The sequence below is a fragment of the Heliangelus exortis genome, chromosome 31 (genome assembly GCF_036169615.1).
Source record: "Heliangelus exortis chromosome 31, bHelExo1.hap1, whole genome shotgun sequence".
NCBI classification, from domain to species: domain Eukaryota; kingdom Metazoa; phylum Chordata; class Aves; order Apodiformes; family Trochilidae; genus Heliangelus; species Heliangelus exortis.
In genome coordinates this window covers 781,736-796,176 of record NC_092452.1, presented here as the reverse complement: position 1 = coordinate 796,176, position 14,441 = coordinate 781,736, and the positions used below count along the sequence as shown (strand labels likewise).

The following is a 14,441-nucleotide window of genomic DNA, read 5'->3' as shown; positions in this document are numbered from 1 at the left end:
CAAACAAATAAGCCTTCCTTTCCTCTTCCTCTTGAAAAAAATGTGCCTACAAACTTCAGGTTTTGTTATTTGAGATTTCTCTATTACCCTGTGTAGCTTTTTTGGACTCTGCAAATTTGCATTAGTTTCAGCTTTCGAATTTTGCACAAACACTGTGCCTCTCTGGGATTTGGGGTTTTGGCATCAGCTTTATGGCTTCTGTACCAAGACCCAGACCTCGGCCCAAGGGAGCATGACAGAGCTGAGGGCAGTGTGTGCCTCAGTGCTTTATCATTTCCTGGTGTCTCTCCCATGGCTGCAGAGAAACTCCGGGAAATCTGAAGGGTCCCAAAATCACAGAAAAGGAACAGATCACATTTTTTTCTGAAATTCAAGGACAATGGATGGTTGATGTGAGGGAGAAAAATGGGAAGTATTAGGTGACAAATTTTTTTGTTTGATTAGTTGGGCAACTTGGACAATCTTCCAGTGTGGTGCTGTGGGGCTGCGTGCCAGTGCTTGGGGGGTCCTGCTTGGTGGCACTGGTGGGCTTGGAGTGGGTGGTGGTGGGCTTGGCAGGTGTCACCTTTGCTTGCCGGGGCTGATGCCGTGTGCCGGGCGGGTTCTCTGGCTCCCTGCTCTGTTTGTGCAGAGCTGGAGGTGTGGGCCTTGGCAGGCTCCTTGCTGCGTGAGCATGGCGGGGAGGGGGAGCTGGGGACTGAGACCTGCGAGGAATGTGGAGTGGATTTATTTTTCTCCCTCTCACGCTTTCTTCTCCCCCCAGAACATCTGTTTTGCAAATCACGCTCATTCCAGTCCGTATTTATGGCCAGCGCTGTTTCCTTTGCAAAGTGCCTGCTGGTCACCTCCTCCTGAGGAGAGGAGGAGGAGTTGGGCCGAAGGGAAAGTGCTCAGGGAGTGAGTTCTTTAGTATTTCGGTGTTTTGCTTCCAGTCGATCTGGGGTTTTATGCCTCACTCTTCTGTACACTGAAGGCAATTTGGCTCTGGCTCAAGGTAAAGGCTCCTGCTCACCATGCTCACCAGCCTCCTGAAACGTGGGTTTGAGTGGAAGTGTCGAATTCTTGCTTTAGGCAAGAATGAAGTGTGTTCTGATGTGTTGCTTTAACAGACCTTTCTCCCTCTGCTGCACTCGAATGTGAAACCTCTGGGGATGGAGGGAGGCACAGCCGGGCTCCTGGTCCCCATCCCGCCTGGCAGGACCCTGCTGCCTCCCAGTAGCACTGGAGCAGGAGGATCCCTTTTCTTGCACCCAAATGGCTATTTTTTCAGCAGAGTTTTTCCGCCTCTGTCCCTTTGAGTTACCTTTGAGCAGGGCCATGTTTCCTGTGGCCAGCACTCACAGCTGTCCTGGCTCTGCTCTGAGCTGCCCATTGTGCACTGCATGAAGGCTCCTTTATTCCCCAGCCCAGCACTGGAGCTCTGCTCTCCGCTGCCATTGCCGCTCCTGCAACTGCGGCTGCACGGCTTTTGGAGAGAAAATTGGCTCCTCTTGAAGGATGCATTAACAGACACCTTTTCTAATTGTCCACCTGGCACTGAGGCATCTCAAGGCTGAGGCCATTTAACTGGCTGGGAACAGGCTGTGCCAGAACAGAAAGTGCATGGGGTTGCTGAGGAGCCTGGGGAGCTGGCTGCCATCTCCTCTGCCCTCCCAGCACGGAGCCTTGTGCTGCCCAATCCACCCTCGTGTTTGAGAATGGAGAGGGGGGACCAAGGGCCACCCTTCTGTGTTTCTGTTGAGCATCTCTGCTCCCAGCACCAGGGTCTCCGGTGCAAAACAAGACCCTGTCCTGGCTCTTGGTTTCTCCTTCTGTGTGGACACAGCCCTATGGGGTTGGGATGGGGCAGCAGGTTGGGAAACTTTTGCTGGGGGTTTGCCTCTCGCAGAGCTGTGAGCGGGCAGGTAAGAGGCCAGGAGCCAAGCTGCACCCAGGGAGACATTGGCTGCAACAGGTTCCTGGGTGCTGGCTGTGGTCAGCTGGGTGGTTGTGGAGGCCGTCGGTCACTTTGTGGCTGCTGGAGACCTGGGAAGATGAAGGAGAGCAGGAAATCCCAGGGAGTGTCGGTTCTTTGCTGTGGTTTTCTTAATGAATGTTACATTTGGTACGCTTGTGGCTGGGAGATGGAGGCGGAAGATGAGCTGCTCCGGGAAGAGGGGGTGGCAGAGCTGGTCTGTCCCTGAGCTCCCAGTCCTACCCTGCTGTGAAGGGGACAAGCCTTGTCCCCAAGTCATCCTAAAGAAGGTGGGGAGTGAGGTGGCGGGGGAGGCATCTGCTTAGAACCAGGAATGTTTCATCCATTTTGATGTGTCCAGTCTCCATCTTGATTGCTCCGAGCTCCCTGTCATGGTGTGGAGCCTTTCCCTCTGAGCAGCAGCTCCAATGCTGCTGGTGCTTTAAAGACAGAAGGGAAGTGAGGTTTGTAGGAGGTGGTACTGCTCAGTCAAACCAAATGACATCAAGCAAAGCCCTGTTGCAGGTCTGAGGAAAAAATTAGTGTCGTTGCACAGTGGGGAGAGTTCCCTCCCACTCCTTAGGAACTGATACTTGAACTGGGGACCAGACCATCCCCATCCTCGCCCCTCACAGCATCCATGCTGCAGACTGGGTAGAAGCTGCCTGGACCCGGCTGCAACATTTTCTTTTCATGCAAGAGCTGGAGAGAAATCACAAATCATGGCACCTTCTCTGCCTGTCAGGGACTCGGGGCCAAGCTGGGTCATGAAATGCCTGAAGTGAGCTGCAGCAGCTCCTGCCCGTGGTGCTGCCTGGTGCAGCAGATGCAAGGACCCTCCTTCCGTGAGCTGATCAGAAAAAGTGGATATTTGGAGTGGGGAATTTATCAGAGCACTAGAGATGACACAGTGTGAATGTTTAGGAAATTGCACGTGTTTGACTGCCTTTGCTTTTAACAAACGTTCACGGTTGCGTTTTGATGGGTTCCCAAGCTTTCCTGCCTTCCCCAGGGCTCGGGCTGGCTTTTCAGAGCAAAAGCTGTGTTGAAGCATCTGCTGCAGAGAACTGGGGCTTGGGGGAAGGAGGGGAGGGGGAAGCAAAATGCTGAAAGACTGGCAAGAAGATATGCTGAGCCAGCGGGGCCGTGGGTGTTGGGGCTCTGCCGTGTGCCAGCGCCATGGCCCTGGACCAGCATTGGTGGGGTCAGAGCTGGTGGGGGCTTCATTGCATTTGAACCCTTCCTGACTGCAGCTCTTGGCATCACTGCTGTGCTGGTGCCCACCCTGTGTGGTATCTGTACCCTACGTGCACCTTTTTATCACCTTCGGTGCTGCTTCTGCTGCTGTGCACTGACCTTGGTGTAGGGCTTGTCAAAGCACAGCCTGGCAGTGCCAGGGGTGGGTGGGGGTCTCTGTTCCCTCCTAACTGTGGCCCTTCAGTGATAAGGGTGGTCATAGACCCTGTGCTCAGGGGGTGCAGTGGCCCCCCCAGTTGCAGGATGGGGAGATGGTTGAAGAACCAGTCCTGCTGCTGCTGTCTTTGTGATTTAAAAATGTTACTTTTAAATTTGCACTCATTTGGGTTTTCGTATTTGTCTCCCTGTCCTTTTTACTGTCTAGCATAGAAAATAAACTGCCTTTGGCTCCCAGGAGCTAATTCATCCAAGTTAAATGATCTTTAAAATCTGTTAGCGCATCACGGATCTCGGTTCCTGTTTTCTCGCAGTGTAATTAATGCTTCAGTTTAAATTTTCTCCTTTCCTCAGGGGCAAGGTTGATGGATCTGATGCTGGGCTAAAACTTTTGCTGAGCCATTAGAAAGAAATCAAACTAAAAGCAATCTAGTCCTTAATTCAGATTTTATTTTATTTTAAGTAACTTGTCTTTGGGAAGAAACTGATCTTGTTTATTATCATTATTTCCTTTCTCATCCAGCACCGAAGACTTGTAGCCCTAAACAGTTTGCATGCAAAGATCAGATTACCTGCATATCTAAGGGCTGGCGCTGTGACGGGGAAAAGGATTGTCCGGATGGCTCAGATGAATCCCCTGATATATGTATGTATGCCTTTCCTTCCTAATAATATCCTGCTGGTTTTGTTTCATCCATTCTCTCACTACACTCGTCTTCCAGGGCCCCAAACAGGCAGCACCACGCAAGTGCTCTACCTCACCCTCTGTTTCTCCTGTAGCAGCAGGAGTTGGCAGTGCCCTGGGGGGTGTGGGGGGATGGACCACTGATGCAGGAGCCCCCAGTGTCTGCCTGTCTGTCCGTCCATCCATCCATCCATCCATCCATCCACCCTTTGTCTCCCCAGTTGCCACTCCCAGGGCCTCTGGGACCATCATTGTAACAAAGCAACCTCCTGGGAATGGGGCATCGCTGATTTGTTTTTTTGTTTCCTTCAAAACTGGTTGACACAGAGTGCTGGAGGTGAGGATGCAGCTGGGCAGGGGCTGCAGCTCTGCTGCTGCTGCTCCCTTCCCTCGGGCACTGGGTGTTTCATTGATGCTCAGAGCAAGGGCTGGGTTTAAGGGAAGGAGGGGATCTCTGGAGCCCTGGGGACCTGTGAGGAAATCAGTTCTGCTCTCCCCAGATGTCTTTGGATCCGGGGGCCTCTGCCCAGGTGGTGGATGTGCCAGTCCAGCTGCACCGTGCTGCACTGGGGCTCTATTCTGGCTGGGCTGGAATGGGGAACCAGCTCTCCCTGTGTCCAAGTTTCCATCTGCCCTTGCAGGGGCAGCCTTGTTAGGTTGTTTTACTGACAGGAAAGCAGCCTCGAGATGCCAGGTGGGTGGGACAGCCACAGCCAGGTTCATCCCTGCTGCTGCTCACCAGTCAGCAGCAAAATCCTTTCATCCTCAGGCCCAGAGATCCTTCCCAGACTCCTGCTTCAAGCTGTACTTGGCATAAAGGTCTCCTCCAAAGCAGTTTCTGGTTCAGCACAGGGGTTATTTATTTCTTAAGGCAAAATGATGCAACCGTCCCCTCTGTGGGAGGGATGAGGGGGCTGGGATGGGCTGTCTGGCTCCAGTCAATCAGCAGCCCTGGAAAATTACTGCGGGAAGACTTGGAGGCCCTTCCCTGGCTAGAAGAAACCATCCTGAATGATCTATTCCACTTTCCTGCATATGTCTGTGCTGGCTTCCCCACCTTTTCATCCATACGAACAGGTGAAGGGAAAAAATGGACCCCTTGGGTGCTCTTCCCTCTCCTGATCCTCTTCCATCCCTGTGAAGACACCACTGGTGGGGGCTGGTGGAGCTCCAGTAGACGGGGAAGGCAAAGCTGCACCGGGAGCTGGGGAGCACTGGGCAGGGCTCAGCGTGGTGCTGGGGCACGTAAGGTCTGGTGCTCACCAGCCCCCTCCGTGCCATTCCCGTGGGCAGGGGGATGAGCAGAGGTTGCCACCTGCCTGCTCCTGCCTGGGCTCGTGTGAGTGGGTCTGACCTGTCAGCACATGCAGGACGTGGAGCTTGGGATCTCTGGGATTGCCAGGCAAGCTTTTCTCACGCCACTTCGGCACCGGGGCTTCCAGCAGGCTCTCATCCTCCTTATCTTTTTGGCAGGGAGAGAATGACTTTTATTTTATCACCATTATTTAATCTCTTTTTTTTTTTTTTTTTTTTTTTTTAAGCCCGGGCTGTGAATGCAGCTCTTGCATGCTGCTTGGCACACACCCTTTTGCACCCTTGCAGCACGCAGGGTTATTTACATTGCACTAATGTGCTCATGTCAAAGTTTCTTGAAATGCTGTCTATTAATGTGCAAGGTTTCCCTCCCTGGGGAATCCTTTTAAGTATTTCCTGGCTTTGCTTATGTGTTAGCTGAGCACAGGAAGAGTTCCCTTTCCGAGCTTGGTGCTGTGCTCGTGCCTGTGCAAGTGGCTCACACCCACTTTGTGCCCAGTCGGTCGTTCTTTCACTCCATGGAGCTTTCCTGGGGGAAAAAACTTGGACTAGAGCCTCCATCCTGTTGAGAATCAAAGGAGATGAGGGGCTCTGAGAAATGAATTTGCTGTGGCTGAGTTGCAGCCATCATCTGGCGGCTGCATCCAGGCTGGCCTCGTGCCTGGACCATCCCAGCTTGGTCCAGCTGGGCAGGGGCTTTGCCCACGGGTGGCCCAGCCAGTTTCCTGGCCCGGTTCTGCAGGGTCCACGAGGCCATTTGGATGTTTGTGAGGCTCCCACATCAAATGGTTCATTGTAGGTTCAGGAGGTCTCAAATGCTTTGTCCCAGTGCTGGGTCTGCTGATGGGGTTTTGTCCCCCTACCTCTGTTGTTACCAAATCAATTAGAGGCTGCGTTTACAGGAGGAAAAATTGCCTTTGTTTTGCCCCTGTTTTTTTTTTTTTTCCAAGTGGTTTTTAGAGGTTAAAAATTCCTGTGTAATTCAGCTCCTTGGGGTGTACCACAAGCTTGTCACATGTAATAAATTGGCTCATTTATTAGCGCGCCAACACAGTCAAAAGCAAACAAAGTAGCTTGTAGATTAATCCTACCCTGTTTGTGATAAGTAGTTTGATCCAGGCTCTTTGCAGTGGAAAAAATGGACACAGCAGATCAGTTTTGAGTGATGAACTGTGCACTTTATTTCAGTGCCTTCATTCTTTTGGCCCAGCTATTGATACTACTTAATTTACCCGTAATTTGCAATTACTTGGTGCCCAGATTGCTCTTCAGCCCTCTGTGGAAAACAAAAGATGTGAAGTGGCACCAGGTAAAAAAATAATCCCTGGAAATGATTGCTGGGTGCCCTGGATTTGGGCTGGGCAAGAGGAGAAACCCAGATGGCTGCAATGGAACCCAGGAGTCTTGATCTTGGTCTCCCCCATCCTGGAGGAGCCCATCACCCCAGTGCCAAGCCAGGCTAACTGGGAACATCCTGGAATGTGTTTGGCATGGAGTCTGCATGCAGGGGAGCAATCTGGCACCTGGAGCCCCTCAGATTTATGTTCTTCAGGTACCTCTTGTGTGAGAAGGGGCACATGTATGCCAGCAGCCCTGAGTCAGTTGCTTTGTGCAGAACAGACAAGCAGAAGGGGATGAAGTTTTCCCCGTGGCAGGTTGGGAACCTTTCAGCAAGCTGTGGGGTTCTTGTGCCTTTAGCAGGAACTTTCACAGGCTGCTCCTGCCTGAGGAACTCCTGCCCACCTCTGCAGGACTGGCTGTGCGAGGGTTTGGGGGGTGGCTTGGTGAAGATTTCCTGCTTGGACTTCAGTTCTGCAAAGGTTTGGTGCCTTTGGGCAGAGGAGAAGCCTGGCCAGCTCCATCTGCTCCTGGATTCCTCCAGGAATTCATGCTGGATGGGGCTGTGCTGGCACACGGAGTGCTGGGCAGGACCCTGAAAGATGGGTGTGATGTAACACTCCTCTCCAGGGAGAATTTTAGCTTATTTAGGGCAAACTCTACTGATGAAGCCTTGGATGAAGGTGACTGCTGGTCTCAATAGCTGTCTAAAATGGGACCGTGCCTGGACAAAGCACTCAGCACATGATGTGCTGCAGGTGCCCTTCTTGGTGCTCACCTGGTGCTTCACCTGCTGTGAAGGACAGAGGCTCCGTGGGGAGCTCGGGGAGTTATTTCTGCCATTGTCCCTGCTGTCAGCAGGGCTGATGTGCTGCCTGCCCTCCTGTGTGTGAGGGCAAGGCATAAACGGACCCTGTCTCCCTGTAAAATGGGATTTTAGCATTTTGCTCACCTGCTGCCATTGACTCAGCACGGGTGTGTTGGTGGCTCCAGCAAGAGCTGGTGAAATGCTGAGGATTCAGCCCTAAACTGAAACTTAAATTTAGGGCCAAGGAGGAGAGAAGAGCCCAAAAAAGGGGGTCAGTTTGCAGCACTCTCTGATCCATGTATAGTGCTGAGGCCAAACCAGGGCTGTGCCAGGGCTCACCGTGCTTCTCCCCTGGGCAGCTGCCTGGGGTGAAGCAGTGTTGGAGCTAGGACATTGGTGGGGTTTTTAATGGGGTTTTAGGATGTTAATTGATTTATGGTGTATTTTGTTGGTTCTCTAAATGCCATGCTTCTTTTCAGAGAAGCTTAAAAGTAAAGCCTTGCTTCCTTTGTGATTTTTTTTCCAGTTAATAATGGAGATTAAGTCTCCTTGTGTTGTGTAGTCCTGGTTCTTACTGGCCCCCTGCAAGCCTCTGAGCACAACAATCTCTGAACAGTGTGTTGGCACCTGAGGGGGTGCCAGGGCAGCTGTGGTTGGGGTGCTCAAGGGTGGTCTCATGTCCACTGACACTGTCTCTGGGGCTGGACACAGAGGGTCCCCAGCTGCTCTGGGTCTCCTTCCCCTTCTCTCAATTCTGCTCAGGCCATGTGCTGCAGAAGTGATGGAAAAGGGCAAGTTCACTCCAGACTGGTCGTGCTTTTCAGTCCCATCTGCTTTGAAAGGGAAATCAAGTGTCTGTTACTGAGCTTCCTCTAGGGAGAGGTAGGGATGCTGGAGGGAGCAGAGCCTGCAGAGCCTGGTTTGAGGCTTTCTGGCCTGGAGCTACTGTGGGAGCCAGAGGATTTGGGAAGGGCCCTGCTAGGTGGGTGCTGCTTTTGCTCTGGGGCATGGGGAATCCAAATCAAGGAGGATTAGTTAACATACATCTGGGCAGAGGGGATCAAAGCACATTCAGATGCTTGCTGCTGACATGGTGCTTGTCTGCTGCTGCAGAAACATTCCTGCAAATGTCCTGGGGAACACGAGGTTCCCTGACTCCCTGCAGATATCTGCCTGAGGAGCTTTTACCCAAAATCTTGCTGGACATGGCCTCACGCAGGACATGTCCTGTAACATGGGAGGCTCAGGGCTCCTTTGAGGTTCTGGGTGTTTTGCAGAGCTTTCCCCCTCTTCCTTTGGTGACCATTCCACCTCCTGTCTTGCAGGTCCTCAGAGCAAGGTGTCACGGTGCCAGCCCAACGAGCACAACTGTCTGGGCACAGAGCTGTGCATTCATATGAGCAAACTGTGCAATGGGATCCACGACTGCTTTGATGGCTCTGATGAGGGCCCACACTGTCGGGGTAGGTATAGAATCATAGAATTTTCAAGGTTGGAAGGGACCTTTAAGATCATCTGGTTCCAACTCCTCCCACTAGATCAGGTTGCTCAGAGCCCTGGCCTTAAAAACTTCCAGGGATGGATGGGGCTTCCACCTCTGGGCAATCTGTTCCTGTGTCTCACCACCCCCATGGTGAAGAACTTCTTCCTAATTTCCAATCTATATCTCCCCTCCTCTACTTTGAATCCATTCCACCATGTCCTATCACTCCCTGGCATCCTAAAAAGTCCCTCCCCAGCTTTCTTGCAGCCCCCTTCAGACATTGGAAGGCTCCAATAAGGTCTCCTCAGAGCCTTCTCCTCTCCAGACTGAATAACTCCAACTTTCTCAGTCTGTCTTCACAGGAGAGGTGCTCCAGCCCTCTGATCATCCTCCTGGCCCTTCTCTGGAAACACTCCATGTCTTTCTTTCAGTAGGGGCTCCAGAACTGGGCTACTCCAGGTGGGGTCTGGAGAGCAGAGCAGAGGGGGAGAATCACCTCTCTCAACCTGCTGGCCACAATTCTCTTGATTCAGCCAAGGATGCAGTTGGCTTTCTGGGCTGCAAGTGCCCACTGATGGCTCATGTTGAACTTCTCATCCCCCAGCACTCCCAAGTCCTTTTTCTCAGAGTTGCTCTCAAGCCAGTCCCTGCTCAGCCTGTATCAGTGCTTGGGATTCCCTCCCTAGATCACCATGCCCCCAAATTGGGGGATGGCAGTCAAAGGGGGGACAGCAAGTAGGAGGGACTGCCCCACAAGATCCTGCCCTTGCCTCCTTCCCTCCTCACCATGGAAAGAGTCCCTGTTTGTCCCTGTTTTCTGGCTGTTACGGTGTCAGCCCCACGCTGGGTTTGTTGAACAACTCCATCCTGGTGTTTTCCCCTCTCCTGGCCTGTAGCAGATCCAGAGATTAGCCAGAGCCGCTTGCAAGTGAAATGCCCATCATTCCTGAGCCTGCAGGCCATTAAATAGCTGCATTGTCTCCTGGGTTTAAAAGCTTGGAGGGCTGGGGTTCTGGTACAGATAAGAGACACCAGTATGTTTTTTTCCTAATTTCCAGGAGCTTTGTCGTCCCCCCCCCCCCTTGTCCTGGCCTGTCCCTGGCTGCTAATCCTGCTGGAAAACTCCCTAAATCAGTGTGTGCCTGCTTGCTGGTGTGCAGATTAATTGCTGAGAAACGTGTGTCCCAGGCTGACCCCAAAGCTGGGATCTCTGCAGGCTCCGGGTAGCAGCAAGCAGCCAGCAGCCTTCCCTCTGCCCGAGGGCTCCTGCCCCATTCCTGCCCCATTCCTGTGGGCTGGGACCGAGCCTGAGGAACCCAGGGCAGCTTCAGCAGCTGTGCCCGAGCTGGCAGTGGATGTTTCCCCAATAGTTCTCATTACTGAAGTGGGATCCGATTCTTCACGGCCGCGTGATGGGCATGCACGAGGCTCGGGCAGGCCCCGTGTCGGGGCAGGTTTGGGCACGTTGGGTCCATAAACCTTTTGCTGGCACCGGTGTTGGATGCTGAGGTCCCCCCCCTCCCTGCCTGCTGGTGGGGGGACAGCTGGTGGAGCCCCCTCGGATGGAATCTCCTCAGAGCCCCGGGCTTGGGGAGAGGTGTGTCAGCCTGGTTGGTTGGCATTACCTGCCCCATCCTGCTCCCCTCACTGCTCTGGTTCCCTCTGCAGCTGGCAGAGGTTTTTTCCCCCAGGGGAACACTCTACCCCCTACCCTGTGTCAAAACTCCCCCTGTGTCCCCAGGGAGTCAGGGACCCTGTGCTGCCTGTCAGGGGGACACAGGAGTGGAAATGCCCTCGGAACCACCGTACTGAAACTGCCCCCATCACCCCCCTCCTGCAGACCCTGCACCACTCTTGGGGGGGTTTTCCTTTTTTTTTTTTTTTGGATGCGTTTGGTGCTTTATCTGAGAGATAAGAATCTGAAATGAGTGGCTGGGCCTGCCAAAGCCCCATAAACCTTGTAAACAACTGGGCCTGGTTTATTAAATGGTTCCACATGTGAGGAGAACGGAGCTTCAACTGAGGGTCCTGGTGCTTCCCCTCCCCACTGAGGAGCAGGGGACAGCAGGGAGGCCTCCAGCAAAGCCTGGTGGGGGGCTTCACGCATCACATCCATCCTGTTCCTCACCCTGCGGGCACAGGGGTGACACTTTCTGCCTTTGCTCTGTCTCTTCAGAACAGTTATCAAACTGCACGGCCCTGGCCTGCCAGCACCACTGCGTGCCGACGCTGAACGGACCCGTCTGCTACTGCAACAACTCCTTCCAGCTGGCTGAGGACAGGAGGAGCTGCAAAGGTGGGTATGGGGTGGGCAGAGCTGTCACACCCCCAGCACCAGTGCTAGAAGTTCCTCAGAGCTGTGCCAAAGCCTCCATCCCAGCATCAGCGCCGGCGCCTCGGACCAGAGAGTACACGGGGGCTCTGGGATGGGTTCTGCCTCCCCACTGCATTCCCATTCCCATCCCCATCTCCCTGGCTCAGAGCCCCACTGAGGAATATTGGGAGGGAGGAAGGCAAAGGCTTTGCTGAGGCAGGGGCTGTCGCTGGGCTTGATGTGCTCCCGGTGTCGGTGCCTCAGGGAGGACACTGGAAAAGAGGAGAGGGTCAGGGAGGAGTGATGCAGATCAATGAGATGCCTGGAAACAAGTCTGGAAGTGAGAGATTGCAGCGGCTCCATCTCCTTCATTTATCTGAGCAGAGGTGAAAGGGGCCTTTATCAGCTCCTGCACCCACCTGTGGGGGCAAGAGCTCTCTGGTGCTGACTGCTCTTTCATCTAGCAGAAGAAAGAGCAGCAATGCAGGCCAGGCGCTTGGAAGATGAAGATTAGAGAAATTCAGACTAGAAATTTAGGTGAAGATTTTGCAGAATTTGGGGGGGTGGGGGGAGGGGCAGTGGATAATTAGGCCTTGAAAAAGCTCAGTGCCAAGGCAGGGATTGTCCTTTTGCTGCCTTGCTGCTGATGCTGGAGCAGAAAGCTGCAGATGTCAGGCGGTGCCGGGTGTTCCTCTGGAGGCTGTTGTGACTTTCCCTTTGGCTTGGGTAGCGTATCCTCCCCTGCAGCCTTGGAGAGAAGGGTGAGCCTTCATTCTCTCTTAAAGCAGCTAAGGAGAGGTGTTTGCTGGTCCAAACCTTAGGGGTTTTGCCTTCTCTTCTAGACTTTGATGAATGCACCGTGTACGGGACCTGCAGCCAGACGTGCACCAACACGGAGGGCTCCTACACATGCAGCTGTGTTGAAGGGTACCTCTTGCAGCCTGATAACAGATCCTGCAAAGCCAAGAATGGTGAGATCCTTGACAGGATGAGCATTTTGCTGCTGGGCAGCTCTGCAAACTGTGGCCCTCTGCCCTTTGTGTACCCCCACCCCTGGTTCTTCACTTATGGGTTCTCTGAGGGCTGTCCTGCATTCCCACCTCCTGGCTCCTGTTGGGCTGGATGCCACGGGTTTTTTTTGGCTGAAGCAGAAGAATCGGGCTGCAGGTTGATAGAGGCTTGCAGTCATGAGCTTCAGGTGCACTGCCATGACCACCATCTCCCCTTTCCCCCCCAGAGCCCGTGGACCGCCCTCCCGTGCTGCTCATTGCCAACTCCCAGAACATTCTGGCCACCTACCTGAGCGGAGCCCCCGTGCCCAACATCACCCCCACCAGTGCCAAGCAGACCACAGCCATGGACTTCAACTACATTGAAGACACAGTGTGCTGGGTTCACGTGGGTGACAGTGCCTCTCAGACCATCCTCAAGTGTGCCAAGATCCCCAACCTGAAGGGCTTTGTGGAAGAGCGCTCCATCAACATCTCCCTCAGCCTACACCGTGAGTGCCTGCTCCCTGCACCACCTTGCTCCCAGTCCTTGCTTCTGCAATCTCCTTCTCCTTTTGACAGCCTGAGCATCCCCAGACAGCTGTGGGTTGGAGCAAAGGGTGTATTTTGGTAGGAGGCAGCTTTGCACAGGACCAGGCATCATGTCTTCAGCATGAATGTAGCTTTTGGCTCTCCTTTTCCTTCCCTTTTATTAAGTTCTGACAAGTTTTGTGGTTTCTTTGTATGGGTGTATGAGGAAAAAGATACAGAGAGGAGCAGAGATGGGACCCATGTAGCAAGTTCGGGAACGGCAGTTCTGGTTCCTTCCTCTTTCCATTTTCCTTCTGTGTTCCCCTGGCCAAACCCAGTGTTGATCCCCACCCTGACTGGTGACTGAGAAAAAAAAGTCCTGACCAAAAAGGGCCTCATGGAGTGGCTGTGTGAGTCACTGGCATGACTGGCAGGTGGTGCTTTCATTCCACTTTGTCTCCCCAGCTCTAATGAGTGTGGTTAAAGCTCTGACTCCTGTTTGGGCTTGCTGGTCCCAGTTCAGCAGTCAACGGGAATGAGAATTGTTTCCTGGGATTTTGGTGCCCTTTGACTCAGGCCCATGCCTGTGCCTGCCCTCCCAGTGGCCTCTGCACAGTGAGGGGTCCCAGCAGGAGATATGGGCTTCCAGGCACCTTCCTCTTGTGCTCTCTCTGGTAGAGTGGGGGGTTGGTGGGGTGCCCTGAGAGGGGAGGTGGGTGGGTGCCATTAGCAGGATGTGGGAAACCACTCCTGGGGTTGTACTGTGGCTGATTTTATCCTTTGAAACCACAGACCAAATCAGCCAGGGTGGGTTTGGGGCTGTCTGTGGTTTGTCAGATTTTGCAGCTCTCAGCTTCCCTGGCCTCATCCTGCCACTGGGTGCAGGGATGCTCTCAGGGACAGACTGCCTGGTGCAGGAGGGATCCTCTCCTCTCACAGAGATGCTGGTGGTGTCAGTGGTGAGCAATAGCTAAACCTAGCAAATTGGATGAACGTTTATAAACCGATCTGTTTGCAAATGAGTAAAGGTCTTGGGGTGGATCTGGGACCTGAGGGTGTTTCTGTGCTGAGGATGATGTTGGCTGCCGGGGAGGAATTGCCTGAAGTGTGTGACCCCTGGGCCCCTGAGGCTGGGGCTCAGCAGGCTCCAGCCACAGTGCCCAGCTGAGGGTGTGTTCAGCACAGTTAATTTAAGCTTGCACTGGGTATTTTTAGGGCAGAGTGTATTTTTAGGGAGAGGCCTCACCACCCTTTGCTCTTGCAGACGATAGCCTGAAATCAGGCAGGACAGGGCTTGTCTCTGCTCTCCGCTTCCCCACCGGGGGTTTAGGGAGGTTTGACATGCTCCTTCTGGCTCCTCTCCTAAGGCTTCCTCAGCCTGAGTTTGGTCTCCCCATAGTTCACCAGAGGGGCAGACAGCAGTGTCATGTAAAGCTCTGGCTCTCCCATCAGGTTCAGTTTTAATGTTCTAATTTCCTGCAGCAGGGAGTTGCTGCAGTGGCCATGGTTTGTGGATGGCACATGAGCCATGAGCTGTGGGTTGCCCCAGAGGAAGGGCAACGCTTTGGATTTGGGTGGGGAGTTTGAAAGTGTTCCTGAAGTCGTCCTGGTG

The 14,441-nt window shown here is 53.4% G+C and overlaps 1 protein-coding gene across 1 annotated transcript in view; it reads left to right on the top strand.

Moving 5' to 3' along the window:
• LRP1 (LDL receptor related protein 1) overlaps positions 1–14,441 on the top strand; it is a 75,348-nt gene that overhangs the window by 10,358 nt on the left and 50,549 nt on the right. Inside the window, exons 2-6 of the mRNA XM_071729469.1 lie at positions 3,891–4,013; positions 8,838–8,975; positions 11,172–11,291; positions 12,152–12,280; positions 12,547–12,810. Coding sequence (XP_071585570.1) covers positions 3,891–4,013; positions 8,838–8,975; positions 11,172–11,291; positions 12,152–12,280; positions 12,547–12,810 — 774 coding nt within the window. The remainder of the gene's footprint in view (positions 1–3,890; positions 4,014–8,837; positions 8,976–11,171; positions 11,292–12,151; positions 12,281–12,546; positions 12,811–14,441) is intronic.